The sequence below is a fragment of the Impatiens glandulifera genome, chromosome 7 (genome assembly GCF_907164915.1).
Source record: "Impatiens glandulifera chromosome 7, dImpGla2.1, whole genome shotgun sequence".
In the NCBI taxonomy this organism is placed as follows: Eukaryota; Viridiplantae; Streptophyta; class Magnoliopsida; order Ericales; family Balsaminaceae; genus Impatiens; species Impatiens glandulifera.
Window position 1 is genome coordinate 34,967,693 of NC_061868.1, and position 14,588 is coordinate 34,982,280.

Here is a 14,588-nt window from a genome sequence, read left to right on the forward strand (position 1 = left end):
ATAATAATAAAAAAACTAGCATAAAATATGAAGTGAGTGAAAAAAATGAACTACCCATAGTTTTTTATTTTAGATGTATGTAGCTTTCATGATTACAAAGATGAAATATAATTGAATGGTATTATCATTTAAAATAGCAATAAAAATAATAAAATTCAAATATAATGTCACAAATTCTCCAACTTTACTTAAATATATTATATATATATATATATATATATATATATTTTTTTTTTGGAGAAATGATAGAGAGCAGGAAAATTTGGATAGAAATTTGTAAGGAAGTGATGTGTCATCCCTCTATTGGATTGAAAATGTAATAGGAGATAATTTTAAAATTTCAATCTAATAGAGGGATAACACATTATTTTCTTACAAATTCCTGTTAAAACTTTACAAATTCCTGTTAAAACTTTTTTACTCTCTATCATTTCTCTATAATTTTAGATGTCACTGGTCATATTAAAATGATAGAAAGAGCGATACTGGGACAACGACTTCATAACAACCCCAATCACGTGTAAAAATTAAGTCACAGTCGAAATTTTTTTTTATCAAAGATGCCATGTTCGATACAGAATGATCCGATTTTCTCACTTTAATTTTTTACATTTATAACTTTCTCTCTAATATTTTATATTAGAGATAATAATTTTTTTCGTATAGAAGGTGAGTTTGTCTCTCCCTATCATTATTATTTGTATAAATTATAATAAGATAAAGAGTGTGAGAGCATTATTATTACTTTGTTGGAATTTATTGATTTAACTGTAATAACTTCTCCCTCCCTTTCTCCTTCCCTTAACTTTTAATTAGTGGGTAACATTGATAATGTCGAGAGAATAAGATAAGACAGATAGAGGGTAGAGAGATTAATATAAGTTTATAGTCTAATGAAGAAACAGCAGCGTATCTGGGAAAATCTTAAAAATTCGATTCAGTCCGCTTTAAAAAAGTATGATAAAGAAGATTAGATGAATGAGGTGTCTGTCTGGCCATTATTAAAATATTTGTAGAAATCCACACGCTTAATTAATCCCTTCATCTTTCTTAAAGATCATTCAATGAAACAACTTCTCTCTCTCTTGGGTTTGTTTCCTCATTCCTGCTTGCTCGTGCTTCGCTGGTATTCTATATATTTATATCCCCGATGCAGTCAAAAATCTGTTCTTTTGTTTCATCTCTTCATTTGTTTATGTCCTTTTTCTATACGGCTACTACCCAGATTACTTTAATTATCGAATTGGGTTACTCCACATTGACATTTTTCTCATTGTTTCAGAGAGAAACAGTCAGACAGACATACAGACAGACGTGCTCTGTTGTTTTCTTCGGATTCTGGGATTAATTAAGCTGTTTATATAAATCGATGATTAGTGGAGGAGTGGGAGTTTTCGTAAGTCGAGCTCTCTCTGAGGTTTTAATCACATAAAAAAACCATGATGTAATGATGGGTCATTAGTCTTTTTCCCCAATTTGTATTCCACATAAACAAAAAGTGGGTTCTGAAAAATACTGCCGGTCCTTTGCAAAGAAAAGCTGTGCGCCTCGTGGAAATAGATACATACACATGTATATGATGTTGGGTTTTTTGTTTTCTAGCTTAGAAATGAACTGGGCAACAAGGGTTGAGCTTAGAAATTGAAAGGAGGAGGAGGAAGAAGAAGATGGGTGAGAAAGTTCGACGGCAACATCACTCGGTGGCTGTTACGTTAAACGAACAAATGGGTACTACTAAAAGAATGCACACTTTCATCAATAGAGTTTGGCTTCCTAAAATCTTAGCACTTTGGATCCTTTTAATGGCTTTTATTAGTCGATTGATTTATGAAAGAGGAGATTCAGAAAATAAAGAGAGGAGAAAAGAGGTTTTGGTTACCATGTGTGACCAAAGAGCTAGAATGCTACAAGATCAGTTCAGTGTTAGTGTCAATCATGTCCATGCTCTTGCGATTTTGGTTACCACTTTTCATTATGACAAAACCCCATCTGCAATCGATCAGGTTTCTATTTCTCTTTTCAATCTTTGATTTTTAATTTTGGATTGAAATTGATCGATTTGGGTGAGAGTTGTCAATGCAGGAAACGTTTGCCTTGTATACTGCCAGTACGGCATTTGAAAGGCCATTGTTGAGCGGTGTAGCGTATGCCCAGAAAGTAGTCAACTCAGAAAGAGAAGATTTTGAGAGACGCCATGGATGGACTATACGAACCATGGAGAAGGAGACTTCCCCTGTCCGAGATGAATATGCCCCTGTAATTTTTTCACAAGAAACAGTTTCCTATATTGAATCTATTGATATGATGTCTGGAGAGGTAATTCATATTCCTATTTTGGTTTTCGTTTTTAGTTCTTTAGCAACAAAAACTTATATATGATGATGATGATGCAGGAAGATAGAGAGAATATCTTGAGGGCTAGGGCTACTGGGAAAGCAGTTCTTACAAATCCTTTCAGACTATTGAATTCACATCTTGGAGTTGTTCTTACTTTCCCTGTTTACAAATCCAAGCTTCCTCCTAATCCCTCTGTGGAGGAAAGAATTCAAGCCACTGCTGGGTAATAATACTAAGCATTCTTTAGTGTTTAATTACATTCAGTTTAGTGTTCTTCAAACATAAACTTTGATTGCTTATCTTGGTTTGGGGATATTAGCAACTTTGATTAGAGAACCTTATTGCAAATCACAAAGAACAGAATGACAAACTATCTCCATCATATGTTGATGCAATACTTATAATTCAATTTATATCTTCAATGTTGGCTGTCTATTTGGAATGCTCACGAAATGGCTGAACTTGTATGTACTACACAGATATCTTGGTGGATCTTTTGATGTTCAATCTCTTGTGGAGAATCTTCTCGGGCAACTGGCAGGAAAACAGGCAATTGTGGTAAATGTTTACGACATTACAAATGCTTCGTACCCATTAACAATGTACGGTCACCAATATGAAGAAGGAGACATGTCGTTGGAGCGTCTCAGCATGCTTGATTTTGGAGATCCATTCAGAAAACATCAAATGGTTTGCAGGTAAGAGGAGTTTTCTCGATAAATTGGATTTTAATCCAAAAGAAACTATATGGATTTTATTTGCAGGTACCTTCAAAAGGCACCTACATCATGGGGAGCTCTAACCACAGCATTCTTATTCTTTGTCATCGGATTCTTGATTGGTTATATCATATACGGTGCAGCGATTCACATTGTTAAAGTTGAGGACGATTTCCGCGAAATGGAGGTGCTGAAAGTAAGAGCTGAAGCTGCTGGCATTGCGAAATCTCAGGTTTTTTATTTTTATTTTCTTTCCTCTTTTTCTTTCATTTTTCAGTTGTCTCTAACGTGCCTGTTTTCAGTTTCTAGCTACTCTTTCACACGAAATAAGGACTCCGATGAATGGTATTCTCGGTATGTTCAAAACAAATTCCTTCTTTTCGAATTTTTAATTTTGATCTTAGTCTTATAATAAGGTTGTTATGTGAAGGGATGCTTGCATTGCTTCTAGACACTGAGTTGAGTTCAACTCAAAGGGATTATGCTCAAACCGCTCAGGCTTGTGGAAAATCGTTGATAACATTGATTAACGAAGTGCTAGACCGGGCGAAGATTGAAGCTGGGAAGCTGGAATTAGAAACAGTTCCATTTGAACTTCGACCTCTGTTGGATGATGTTCTTTCTCTATTCTCTGAGAAGTCTAGGCATAAGGGTATTGAGGTAATTAACCCCATTAACACCTATTCTTTATGTTTTTCTTTTTCCCCTGCTTCAGAATTACATGACAGATTATGTTTTCTTCAGTTGGCTGTGTTTGTTTCTGAAAAAGTCCCCGACATTGTTATGGGAGATTCAGGAAAATTTCGTCGAGTTATTACAAATCTTGTTGGAAACTCCGTCAAGGTAAAAAGTTCATTCAATTCTTCACTTATATTGTAACCATTTTCGAAACTGAAAATTTAAGTGTTAAAATGTTGAATAATGAAACATTTTAAGTGACTAATCTGTTAAAGTGATAAATTTTGAATAAACCAAACGAAAAGATATGAATTTTAGAGATTTGATAAGTAAGTTGATTTGATTAAATATGGAATTAATGTCAGATTAGTATATAAAGACTATTTTACCTTTATAATGAAGTAATTTAATTAATTTTCAAGAGTAAAAATTGCCTTTTGAAGGCTCTTATGTACTAGATTACCGAATTAACTCTTATCTCAATCTGTTCCATGTGTGCTTAAAAAGTGAGTTTTTTTGGTAAAAAATATTATATTTAATAAAAAAAATACAATAAAAGATATTTTAGTATTTTGATTGATAAATTGAGTGATGAGTATATTATTTTGAAATTATGTATAAAACCTAACCGAAAATTTGGCCTAAATTGCTGGCTAATATCTACTATTAGCTGACCATGTGTCTTCTTGCTATTGGCCCTTCAAAACCATGATGTCCTATCACAATTTACATTAAAATGAATACTCATTGAAAGCACCTTGATCCAAGTAAAGAGCCATAGCAATAGGAAGTTGTGCTAATAAAAAAACATGATTCAAAAAAAAGAAAAATGATCAATACTATAAATTTTGCAAGGTTTTTCATATTATTTTTTGGTCCAGTTCACGGAGCGCGGACATATATTTGTTCAAGTCCATTTAGCGGAACATGCCAAGTCGATGATAGATCCGAAGGGTGAATCTTGCTTCATGGGTTGTTTGGGTGGTCATAACAAGCCAAGTGGCTGTCAATTCAACACTCTAAGTGGTTTCGAAGCTGCTGACGAACGTCATAGTTGGGAAACCCTTAAACATGTCATTTCCGAACAAGAATTCTGCTTGAACACAACAAATTGTAATTCTAATAAGGTCACATTATTAGTACGCGTTGAAGACACTGGCATCGGGATACCCTTGCATGCTCAGGAACAAGTCTTTATGCCTTTCATGCAGGCTGACAGTTCAACCTCGAGGAATTATGGAGGCACGGGTATTGGGCTAAGTATTAGCAAGTGTTTGGTTGAGTTGATGGGAGGACAGATAAACTTCATAACTCGTCCTCAAATAGGAAGTACTTTTTCGTTTACTGCTGTCTTTGAAAAGTATGATCAGGATTTGTCCCATGATATTATGAAGGAGAAGGAAAAACTTCTTTGTAATGATCTTTCAACTGGTTTTAAGGTATTAAGAGCGATGGTTGTCGATGGCAATCCGATTAGAAGTGCTATAACGAGGTACCATTTGAAGAGACTCGGTGTTCTTGTTGAAGTTGTAGGCGATATCCGTCTGGCAGTTGACTTGTAAGTCTTTCTCCTGCTTTGTTAGATTCTTAGGCATTCGATTTAATCATGTTATTTGAATTAAATCCAAATTATGAATCATGAATTAAATCACTACAACAAACTCTCTTAAGATGGATTAATTCCAAATTACCTTTCATCATTCTTTAAATCATGAATTAAAATCCTAAAATGTTATAATATCATCATTTTAAAGATATGTTCATTTCACTCAAATAATCCACTTTTTTATCCAATAATTTTTTCAATTCTTAGGCCAATCCAAATAACTCTTATTTCCCATGATCAATCAAATCTTTTGAATCATTTTTTTTTGTAAAAATAATACCTATGATATCTTAATCATTTAATTCAAATAATTCACTTTTTCATCGGACATCAATAAACTCTCAACTGTTTTTCGTCTGTAATGGCAGAAGAGAGAGGCAACAACCCGATATGATTCTGATCGAGAAGGACGTGTGGTTGTCTTCATGTGAGGATAATGTGGGCTCAATTTTTGGGAAAACTATTCTTCTGGCGACGAGCATTACGAATGCAGAGTTAGACAAAGCAAAACAGGCCGGTTTTGAAGATACAGTTATCATGAAGCCTTTGAGAGCAAGTATGGTGGCGGCTTGCCTTCAACAGGTTCTAGAAAAAGGAAAGAAGATGCAACAAGGGAAAGGGATATCGAATATGGTTCTTAGAAGCTTGATTTCCGGAAAGAAAATATTAGTTGTTGATGACAATAGGGTGAACCGTAGAGTTGCTGCTGGTGCTCTGAAGAAATTCGGGGCTGATGTTGAGTGTGCAGAAAGCGGTAAATCTGCCTTAGAATTGCTTCATTCCAATTCATTCGATGCCTGCTTCATGGATATTCAAATGCCCGAAATGGATGGGTAAGCAAACTAAACAGTTATTCTATAATAGTGAAAGCTATCAGCACTCCACAAATTTAACTTTTTCTTAATTTGTTTTACAGTTTTGAGGCTACAAGACAGATCAGGTTGATGGAGAGAAAAGAAAACGAGCATCAAATGGTGAACAGACGCCACATGCCAATATTAGCCATGACTGCTGATGTAATACAAGCCACTTACGATAAATGCCTCGAATGTGAGATGGATGGATATGTATCCAAGCCGTTTGACGAAGAGAAACTATATCAGGAAGTTGCCAAGTTTTTCGAGTCAAACACATTATCACAAAACTCTTTTTAAAAACCAAACCAATCATTCCCACAATTCTTTTTTCCAATATCGAACCGGGGCAGCCCCCCCACGAGTTCAATTTGGATTTTAAAGACCCCTTCTTCTATCTGTATATAGATTATCTTCAGATTGAAGAAAAATGAAGAGGGGTGCCAGAAAGTTGGTAACATAATCACCTTTTTTTCTTTTCTTTTTTTTCCACTTAAGCTGCTAATTTTGTTCTGATTAAGGAGAGAGCTTGTTTGGTTTAGGGTATTACAAACTAAGCTTGAACCCGAGTTATAATGTTGTTGTATTAATCTATGATTTTGTTACAAATGTTTATTATTACAAAATATATGACAAGCCAGTCCAGAAATATGATAATAGCAATGTCTGCAATACAATATTCCCACAAATTATGAGTCTTTAGAAAGATTTGGTATTTGTCTTACTCTTTGTCTCCATAATCCATTTAGTATTATTATATGGTGCTCACCAAAGCTCATTTTGTCCTTGTCACTTGAAATATCAATGTAATTTGGCTAGCTAGGCTATTCTTCTTTGTCATATTTACCATGTCTGTCAAACTAAGCTACTTACAAGATTTTTCATGTAACTAGAAAAAATAGAATAGTCACTGAAGTTTTGCAGAGTCTCAATTTACCCACTGAACTCTGAGTATTAGACCATTTAGTCTAATTTTTAGTAATTCCCACTTAAGATTCAATTTTGTTGTCCATGTTAAGTAACTCTTAGAGTGTTTGCATCTAAATATGAATATTGAGCGATTGAACTTATGACATAAACATGACATTCACTCTCATTTAAAGCGTTTTAAGTGAAAATCCAATGCGTCACCTTAGATCTTTGGAACCACTTGAACTATCTTAGTGGATTACCTTTAAAAGTAATTATAATTTATTAACAAATTCACATTTCTTGTGTAACTTTCAGATACGGTGATATCGCAAACACTAATTAACATAAATATTAAGCATCTATTGCAGTTATTGGAGAGCGAGCAAAAATAAAGTTTAGTAGACAAATCGAGACTATTGCATAAATTAGTGAACTATTATGAGTTTTATTTTTTCATGTTACAATGTACTTTGTTAGGTAATGTAAATGACTCTTTTAACCTTTAAAATATAAAGTTCTAGCTCTAGTTGTTTGGCCTGATATTCTCAGGTACAATAATGACAACAACCTTCTGTATAAATACTCTTCATGATTTACCATTTCTAACCAAAAGCTTGTGAAGTTGAAGAATCCCATGGCAAAACAAATGCAACTTGTTATCTTCCTAGCCATAGCTTCATTATTTCTAAGCTCATTTCTTGTAGTGTCTGCTCATGGCCATCGGGACAGGCGTGTTCATAAGGGAACTGCTACATTCTACACTCCTCCATACCTTCGTAAGGGCCCGGGATTTGATTGTTTATTGAATTACATATCTTATGTCTATTTTATAGAAATTAAAATATGTTATGTTAATAATATGGTAATTATACATGTGATAGTATTATAACAATGCATGCAGCTTCAGCCTGTGATGAGTATAAAGACGAAGGAGTAATGATCGCGGCAGCAAGCCACTCGATATGGAATAACGGAAAGGCTTGTGGGAAAAAACTGAAAGTGAAATGCATAGGGGGGACCAATGATGGACCTCATCCTTGTAGAGGAAAATCACATGTCACGGTTAAGATTGTCGACTTTTGTCCCGCGGGCTGCCAAGGAACCATTGACTTGTCGCAGGAGGCTTTTGCCGCCATTGCTGATCCCGATGCTGGCAAGATCAAAATAAGTTTTAAGCAGTGAGTTAATGTTTTGTTAGTGATCTTTACAATTAAATGGATCAATGAAATATGATTTATCCTTTAAAACTAACCTCAATTTTGTTTTTATAATTTGTTGCTGCAGGGTATGAAAGTATGATGAAGTCACACAATATGGAAGAAATGTGACATAAATAAATAAATCCCTTTGTCAATTTGTAATGCTCTTGTTGTTATATTGGGGGAACTTAATTATATATTATCTCAGTGTAGGCAAAAGACACAGGCCATCTTTTGCTTAAATATATATATTATGGAATAAAGATTTGGAATTTCATTAAGTAAAGTTCCAAAAATGAAAGTATGATCTACATTCTGAAATCGAGAAAACACATAATTGTCATATAAAAGTATTCAATTTCCATCAATTTTATAGGACAAGGGTGTGACATCAGGCCTAGCCTGCTTTAATTTTATTGCCCTTTTCTTTCTTATTTGTCATCATCTTAGTTTTCTCTTTTTGATTGTCAATCTCTTTTCATTCATATAATTCATGGAAGAATCATGAATGAGAGTTGGGGTGGGTTTAAATATTTTTGAAAATTACGGTCCCACTCAAACCCAAAATGTAAATCTGCAGTAATCACATATATGGTCAATTGTAATCAAAGTCATTGTTATGTCTTACGGAATATATATGGTAGAGTACTTGAAATTACAAATCTAACTTCTCTCCTCTAATGAGGATGTTAACAAACTCATTATATGCATCTAACCCTTTTTTTATGGATATATAACTCATGATCTTCAAGGTCATTACATATGAGATATCTCATTTCTCCATTGATTAAGCTATTACAAAGCAAGTTATAATATGAATTGTCTTAATCTAAAAGAAAAAGAGATTACATCAAGAAATGTCTTACATGTTGAAATCAATATTGATCATAACTCTAATGGTGTTAGAGCTGTTTTAATTCTTCAACATCATAATTAACATCATTTTAAAACTTACTCGTCTTTTTCTCCTAGTTTAGATTTAATTAAAGAAATACTTATTCTATTCATTTCAAAGTGTAAATTATATATTATAATCGAACCACAATAAGCGATAATAAAAGCAAAAAAACGAGCACTAAAAATTACGTGAAAAACCCTTTACGGGTGAAAACCACGAACAAAAGAGAAGGTTTCACTATATCAAAGTTTGTACAATTTTGATGGCCAACATAAAACTGATAAAAGAAAAGACGGTTGTATTCTATGTGTGTTGTCAACCCCTAAATTAAGGGGTCAAATCCACTAAGTCTACAGGTCCATACCGTGCGGGCAAAACCCGCCGATCCAACAAGAATTTAGGTCACAAACTCTAACTATATATATATATATATATATATATATATATATATATATATATAAAAGATTATAATATTGAGATACACTAATCTAGACACTAATTTAGAGATCTCCAATATATTAATTAGACCAACCATATATAGAAAACCCAATAAAACTATTAGTTGATTACATTTATTACACCCCGCAATCGAAACAAGTGGGCGATGTATGTTGAGATTGAATCGAAATCTTCAAAAAGAACTCTCGGAATCCCCTTCGTAAAGATATCGACAAGTTGAAAGCGAGATGAGACATGAAGAACTCGAACCTGACTTTCTCACGAACAAAGTGAATGTCTATCTCAATGTGCTTGGTCCGTTGGTGCTGAACGAGATTACTGGAGAGGTAGATCGTACTCATATTATCAAAGTAAACAAGAGTAGCGGTGAAAACTGAATAATGAAGTTTTAAGAGTAAATTCTGTAGCCAACAAGTTTCCGAAACCACATTCGCAACTGTCCGATACTCAACATCGGCACTAGAACGGGACAAAGTGGTTTGTCGCTTAGCCAACCAAGAGATTAGATTATCTCCCCAAAAGACATAATAGTCAGACGTCGAACGACGTGTTTCCGGGCACCCACCCCTAGTCAGCATCAGTGTAATCCAAGAGAGATGTAATCGAGGATGAAGACAAATGAAGACCAAAATCAAGAGTTTCCTGAATATACATAATAATTCTCTTTAGATCCGCCATGTGTATCTCCTGAGGATCATGCATGAAAAGACAAATCTGTTGAACCGCATACGTGATATCATGACGAGAAAATGTCAAATATTGTAGAGCACTAGCCAGGCTGCAGTACAAAAAAGAATCTGACACAAGAGAAGAGACTAATGTCCTAAGTTTTGGTGTGGTATCAACCAGCGTAGTCAACGGCTTACAAGATGACATACCACACGGTCTATAATCTCAGACGCACACTTTTGTTGAGAGATGAACATACTATTTTTATGAGGTCTTACCGAAATATTTTTCAAACCCATCCCAACTCGAATTTTGAATCTGTCCCGGGCTACTACATGCTTCTATTGACACCCACACATTTTCTCAACAAAGAAAAATTGGTTCCTTTCTAGTTTTTACCTACATAAAATTAATGGGGTTGGAAAGAATAAAAAATATATTTAATTTTGATGTGAAAAGAGGTCTCTCAAGAACTCTAACCAGCACTTTGTTGGAATTTTATTTTCTAAATGACTCAACTTATCCAAGATTTTTGTAGTAACTATTATTCTTAGAGACAAAGCTAAAACATCTTGAACCAAATTGAAAATAAAATCTATTAATGTGTGTCAAAATTCTTACCAAATTCATTAGTGTTATATATATAAGGATGCTCAATATTCATCAAATGTATTATAATTAAATATTCTTATTTAAATTAATAAGCAAAGTGTATCATAATTTTGTGTATCATAGTTTTATTTTATTAAATATAAGTTACGTTGTGTATAATAAATAACACTTGTGTATCATAATTATTAGTTCATTTTGAAACAATAAAAACCATAATATATATATTAATTTATGTTGGCATATATATTGGATGCTCTAAAGGATAAAAGGAGTGGAAAATATGGCAGAAAATGTTGTGGTGGGTACCTGAAGGGGACCTAATAATTTGAAATTCACTAATTGGCCCAATGATAGGATAAATAAATATTGGGAAAGTATATATATAATTAAGAAAGAGGCTCATGATAACTCTTCAATATGCTAAACTAATTTAGTTATGTAATTTTGGTACTCTAAATTATTTTTAAAATTTTAAAAAAATTAGAAAAGACATTTTAAATAATTATAAATATTTCCATAAAAATATTTCAACAAAAACTCGTTTGATGTTTATTTCTAAACTTTAATGACTTTAAAAATAACTGATATTTTTCAAGTATTTCCACCATAATTATCCTCCGCAACAAATATTAACATATTGTTGTTTCAATATTTTAAATAACGTTAAACCTAAAAGTATGACTAGGACCAAAAGAATAATTGGTTAAAACTCAAACGTTATACAACCGATTTTAAAAATCCAATTTTATAAGTAGAGACCGTTTTTAAAACAGGTATAGAGGACATGGCGCAAAAACTCTTTCTCGAGTATCACCACTTCAAACCAAACGAAACTTTGGTGCAAAATACGTTTGTACATGTACACCTTTTTATTAATTTTTCTAAAATCAATTGACAACTCTGTCTTCAAATAAATAATTTCTTCTTAAATTAATTATGTTTAATTAATTTAAATTGAATTTCATAAAAAGTTAAATCGTCATTTTATTATAGCCCATATTATTAAAATTTGAATAAAATTAATTATTTTTAGATTTTAAAAGTTGTCAGGTACTATTAAAATCTTTTAAAAATAATATTTTATTTTATAAGGTTGAAACCATTGAACCTCGAGTCACTCTAGGCCCGCATGCCACGTGTCGACGTACACGCGCCACTGCGGCCCTACAGGATGTTACATGTTGGTATAATTTTTTTTGGTTTTGGTTACACCCCTAGATGTGTCAACTTGTAAATTAATAACCCGATCATGTGTTTCTATATATATTTATACTAATTACATCACATAAATAACACTTTGCTATGAAGACACTATATGGAACAAAATAAGAATAAATAACACTTGTGTATCATAATTTTATTTTATTAAATATAAGTCACATTGAGTACATCTTTTAAAATTATTATAATTTTTTTTGTTGATTTTTTTTTATGTTTTCCATGTGCATCCCACATTAATTTACCAATATTTATTATAATTCTTAACTAAAGTCGACATTCCCAACATTCGATTACACCTTTCAGCATGATCTTAGGCCCTGAATTATCGGACAAACGTGAATTTACCAGTATTTATTATAATGTTTAATTTAAGCCGACATTCCCGACATTAGATTAAATCTTTCGGCATGATTTTAGGCCCTAAATCACCCTCCGTGAACGGACCTTTAGGTTTCTCACCAGTGTTTGCATTACTCAAGCCGACATTCCCAACATTCAATTATACAATTCGGTATATATTCTCGTTTCTACTTCATCTACAAATGTTCGCGCATCCACATATAATAATTATTTTTAGAGAGATTCAAACCATAGTCTTAAGTATGATATGTTAACACTATAATCGCTAAACCACTTATGATTGTTGAAATAATTCAATAATTTTGTGTATGCATATATTTTTTTTTGTAAGTTACATTTTGAATAACTATATATATTATATAAATTTTTTATACTCATAATAATAATATATATAACATTATTATTATATCATAATTTTTCTCAATATATTATATAAATAAAATATTTTTAATTGTTACAAGTTTATGAACGGATTAACCCACGATCTGATCCAAGTATTCATTACTTTCACATGTATATCAAAATTAATCACGGCTTTCGACCCGAAAAATTCAAATTAAGCATTATTATTATTATTATTATTTTGTGGATGAGATCATCTAATGATGATTAATAATTTTTTCTTTGGCCTATCATAAAGAAACAAATGACTTCATGTGAATCTGAGTCACTTGCCAGATCAAACTTCACATCAACAGATTTTGATTTGTTTGGATTTCAATTTACTTACACCTGCAATTTATTCATTTGTTGCTGTAATATTTATTTAAATATTTTTTTATTTGTATCTTACTTGTTAATAAAATTAATAAAACTAAAATATTAAATTATTTATATTTTTACAATATTTTTTTAATAAATATTAATACAATTTTAAAGTTTTTTTTTTTTTATCAAATAATCAAAATTTCATAACTCATCAAATTCATACCAACGGTAAGTACTAAAAATCTACCTACCTAATTTATAAAATTAAAATAATTATTTTGATTTATTTTTAAATAAATAAAATCAAAATAATTAATTCTAAGACCAAAACCTAATTACATAATTAATTAAATTAATTATAAAATCTAATTAATTAAGGAAAATGACCAATTTTTTTTTTGTTGAATAAGTGTTATACTTATTTTATCTCAAAATAATTTTAGAAAAATCAAGGAATTAAAATAAATAATTTAAGATGAAATGTGGTACCCATCTCATGACCAAAAGTTATTTATTTAACCCAATAATATACAAAAATAAAATAAAATAAATCGACAAAATATTTGTCATATTTATTTTAATATTTTCTGTATTTAAAAGATTAAAATTAAAATTAAAAGGGTGAAATAAAAATCAATTTCATAAAAAAAAATCGCTACAACCAGAACCACGACCTTTGGATGAACGTTGGATTTTCATCCAACGTCCAAGAAGCGTCCGCATAGCCCGCTGCAACTGAAGAAACGTGCATCCACGAAGTAGAGAATCAACTAACGCCTGTTAACTGAAATGCAACGGAATGCGTGTATCGCGACGAAACTGTGACAGAATGCCAAGGGACCGCTCCGTGTCCGCGTTCTCGCCCGAAACGACACCGTTTCGCCCCTAGTTTTCTTTTTCCTCGCGATCACCGGAGGGTGAGAATAAGTCTCATCTATGATTTCTCAAAGTTGGAACTCAACCTACAATCAACCATTTCAGCTAATTCAAAAGGTGAAATGATCACCCTACCACGGTGATCATTTTCCCTACATCCATAGGCATCATCAGTGCCTATTCCGACAATTGGCTAGAAGAACAACCAAAATACCATAAATGAATTTTGGCCAATTCAATTCACTTGACTCCCTCAATCGACTTAAGGAGTCTATAAATAGCCTCCCTTAACAAGAAGGCTAGAGATCCAATCTCAAGCTTCCAATTCGAAGAATACAGAAATCCACCATTAAAGCTTCAAGCTTTCACATTTTTCAAAATCTTTGCATATGTTCTTAAAGCTTGGATCTGAGCATCCAGAAAGCTTTCTCAAGGTCTAAAGAGAGTTCTACAACACTTAGTAAGCTTCTAATCATATTT

At 32.4% G+C, this 14,588-nt stretch overlaps 2 protein-coding genes across 2 annotated transcripts; both read left to right on the forward strand.

Annotated features, from left to right (window-relative positions):
• The first annotated feature begins 1,266 nt into the window (after window positions 1–1,266).
• LOC124944630 (histidine kinase 4) lies at window positions 1,267–6,918 on the forward strand. Its single transcript, XM_047484932.1, has 11 exons — window positions 1,267–2,003; window positions 2,083–2,316; window positions 2,394–2,560; window positions 2,817–3,035; window positions 3,102–3,288; window positions 3,359–3,410; window positions 3,487–3,716; window positions 3,801–3,899; window positions 4,616–5,292; window positions 5,709–6,173; window positions 6,257–6,918. Exons 1-11 carry the CDS (start codon window positions 1,668–1,670, stop codon window positions 6,492–6,494), a joined length of 2,904 nt encoding a protein of 967 aa, XP_047340888.1. The 5' UTR covers window positions 1,267–1,667; the 3' UTR covers window positions 6,495–6,918.
• Window positions 6,919–7,740: 822 nt separating this feature from the next.
• On the forward strand, window positions 7,741–8,288 carry LOC124909799 (EG45-like domain containing protein). Its single transcript, XM_047450436.1, has 2 exons — window positions 7,741–7,882; window positions 8,008–8,288. Exons 1-2 carry the CDS (start codon window positions 7,741–7,743, stop codon window positions 8,286–8,288), a joined length of 423 nt encoding a protein of 140 aa, XP_047306392.1.
• Window positions 8,289–14,588: the final 6,300 nt, after the last annotated feature.

Excerpts from the sequence above, each read along its gene's own strand:
- LOC124944630 (XM_047484932.1), top strand. The coding sequence starts at position 1,668 with ATGGGTGAGAAAGTTCGACGGCAACATCACTCGGTGGCTGTTACGTTA. Across the intron at positions 2,561-2,816 it reads AGAATTCAAGCCACTGCTGG|ATATCTTGGTGGATCTTTTG; the intron begins GTAATAATACTA and ends TGTACTACACAG. Across the intron at positions 6,174-6,256 it reads CAAATGCCCGAAATGGATGG|TTTTGAGGCTACAAGACAGA; the intron begins GTAAGCAAACTA and ends TTTGTTTTACAG.
- LOC124909799 (XM_047450436.1), top strand. The coding sequence starts at position 7,741 with ATGGCAAAACAAATGCAACTTGTTATCTTCCTAGCCATAGCTTCATTA. Across the intron at positions 7,883-8,007 it reads CTACACTCCTCCATACCTTC|CTTCAGCCTGTGATGAGTAT; the intron begins GTAAGGGCCCGG and ends CAATGCATGCAG.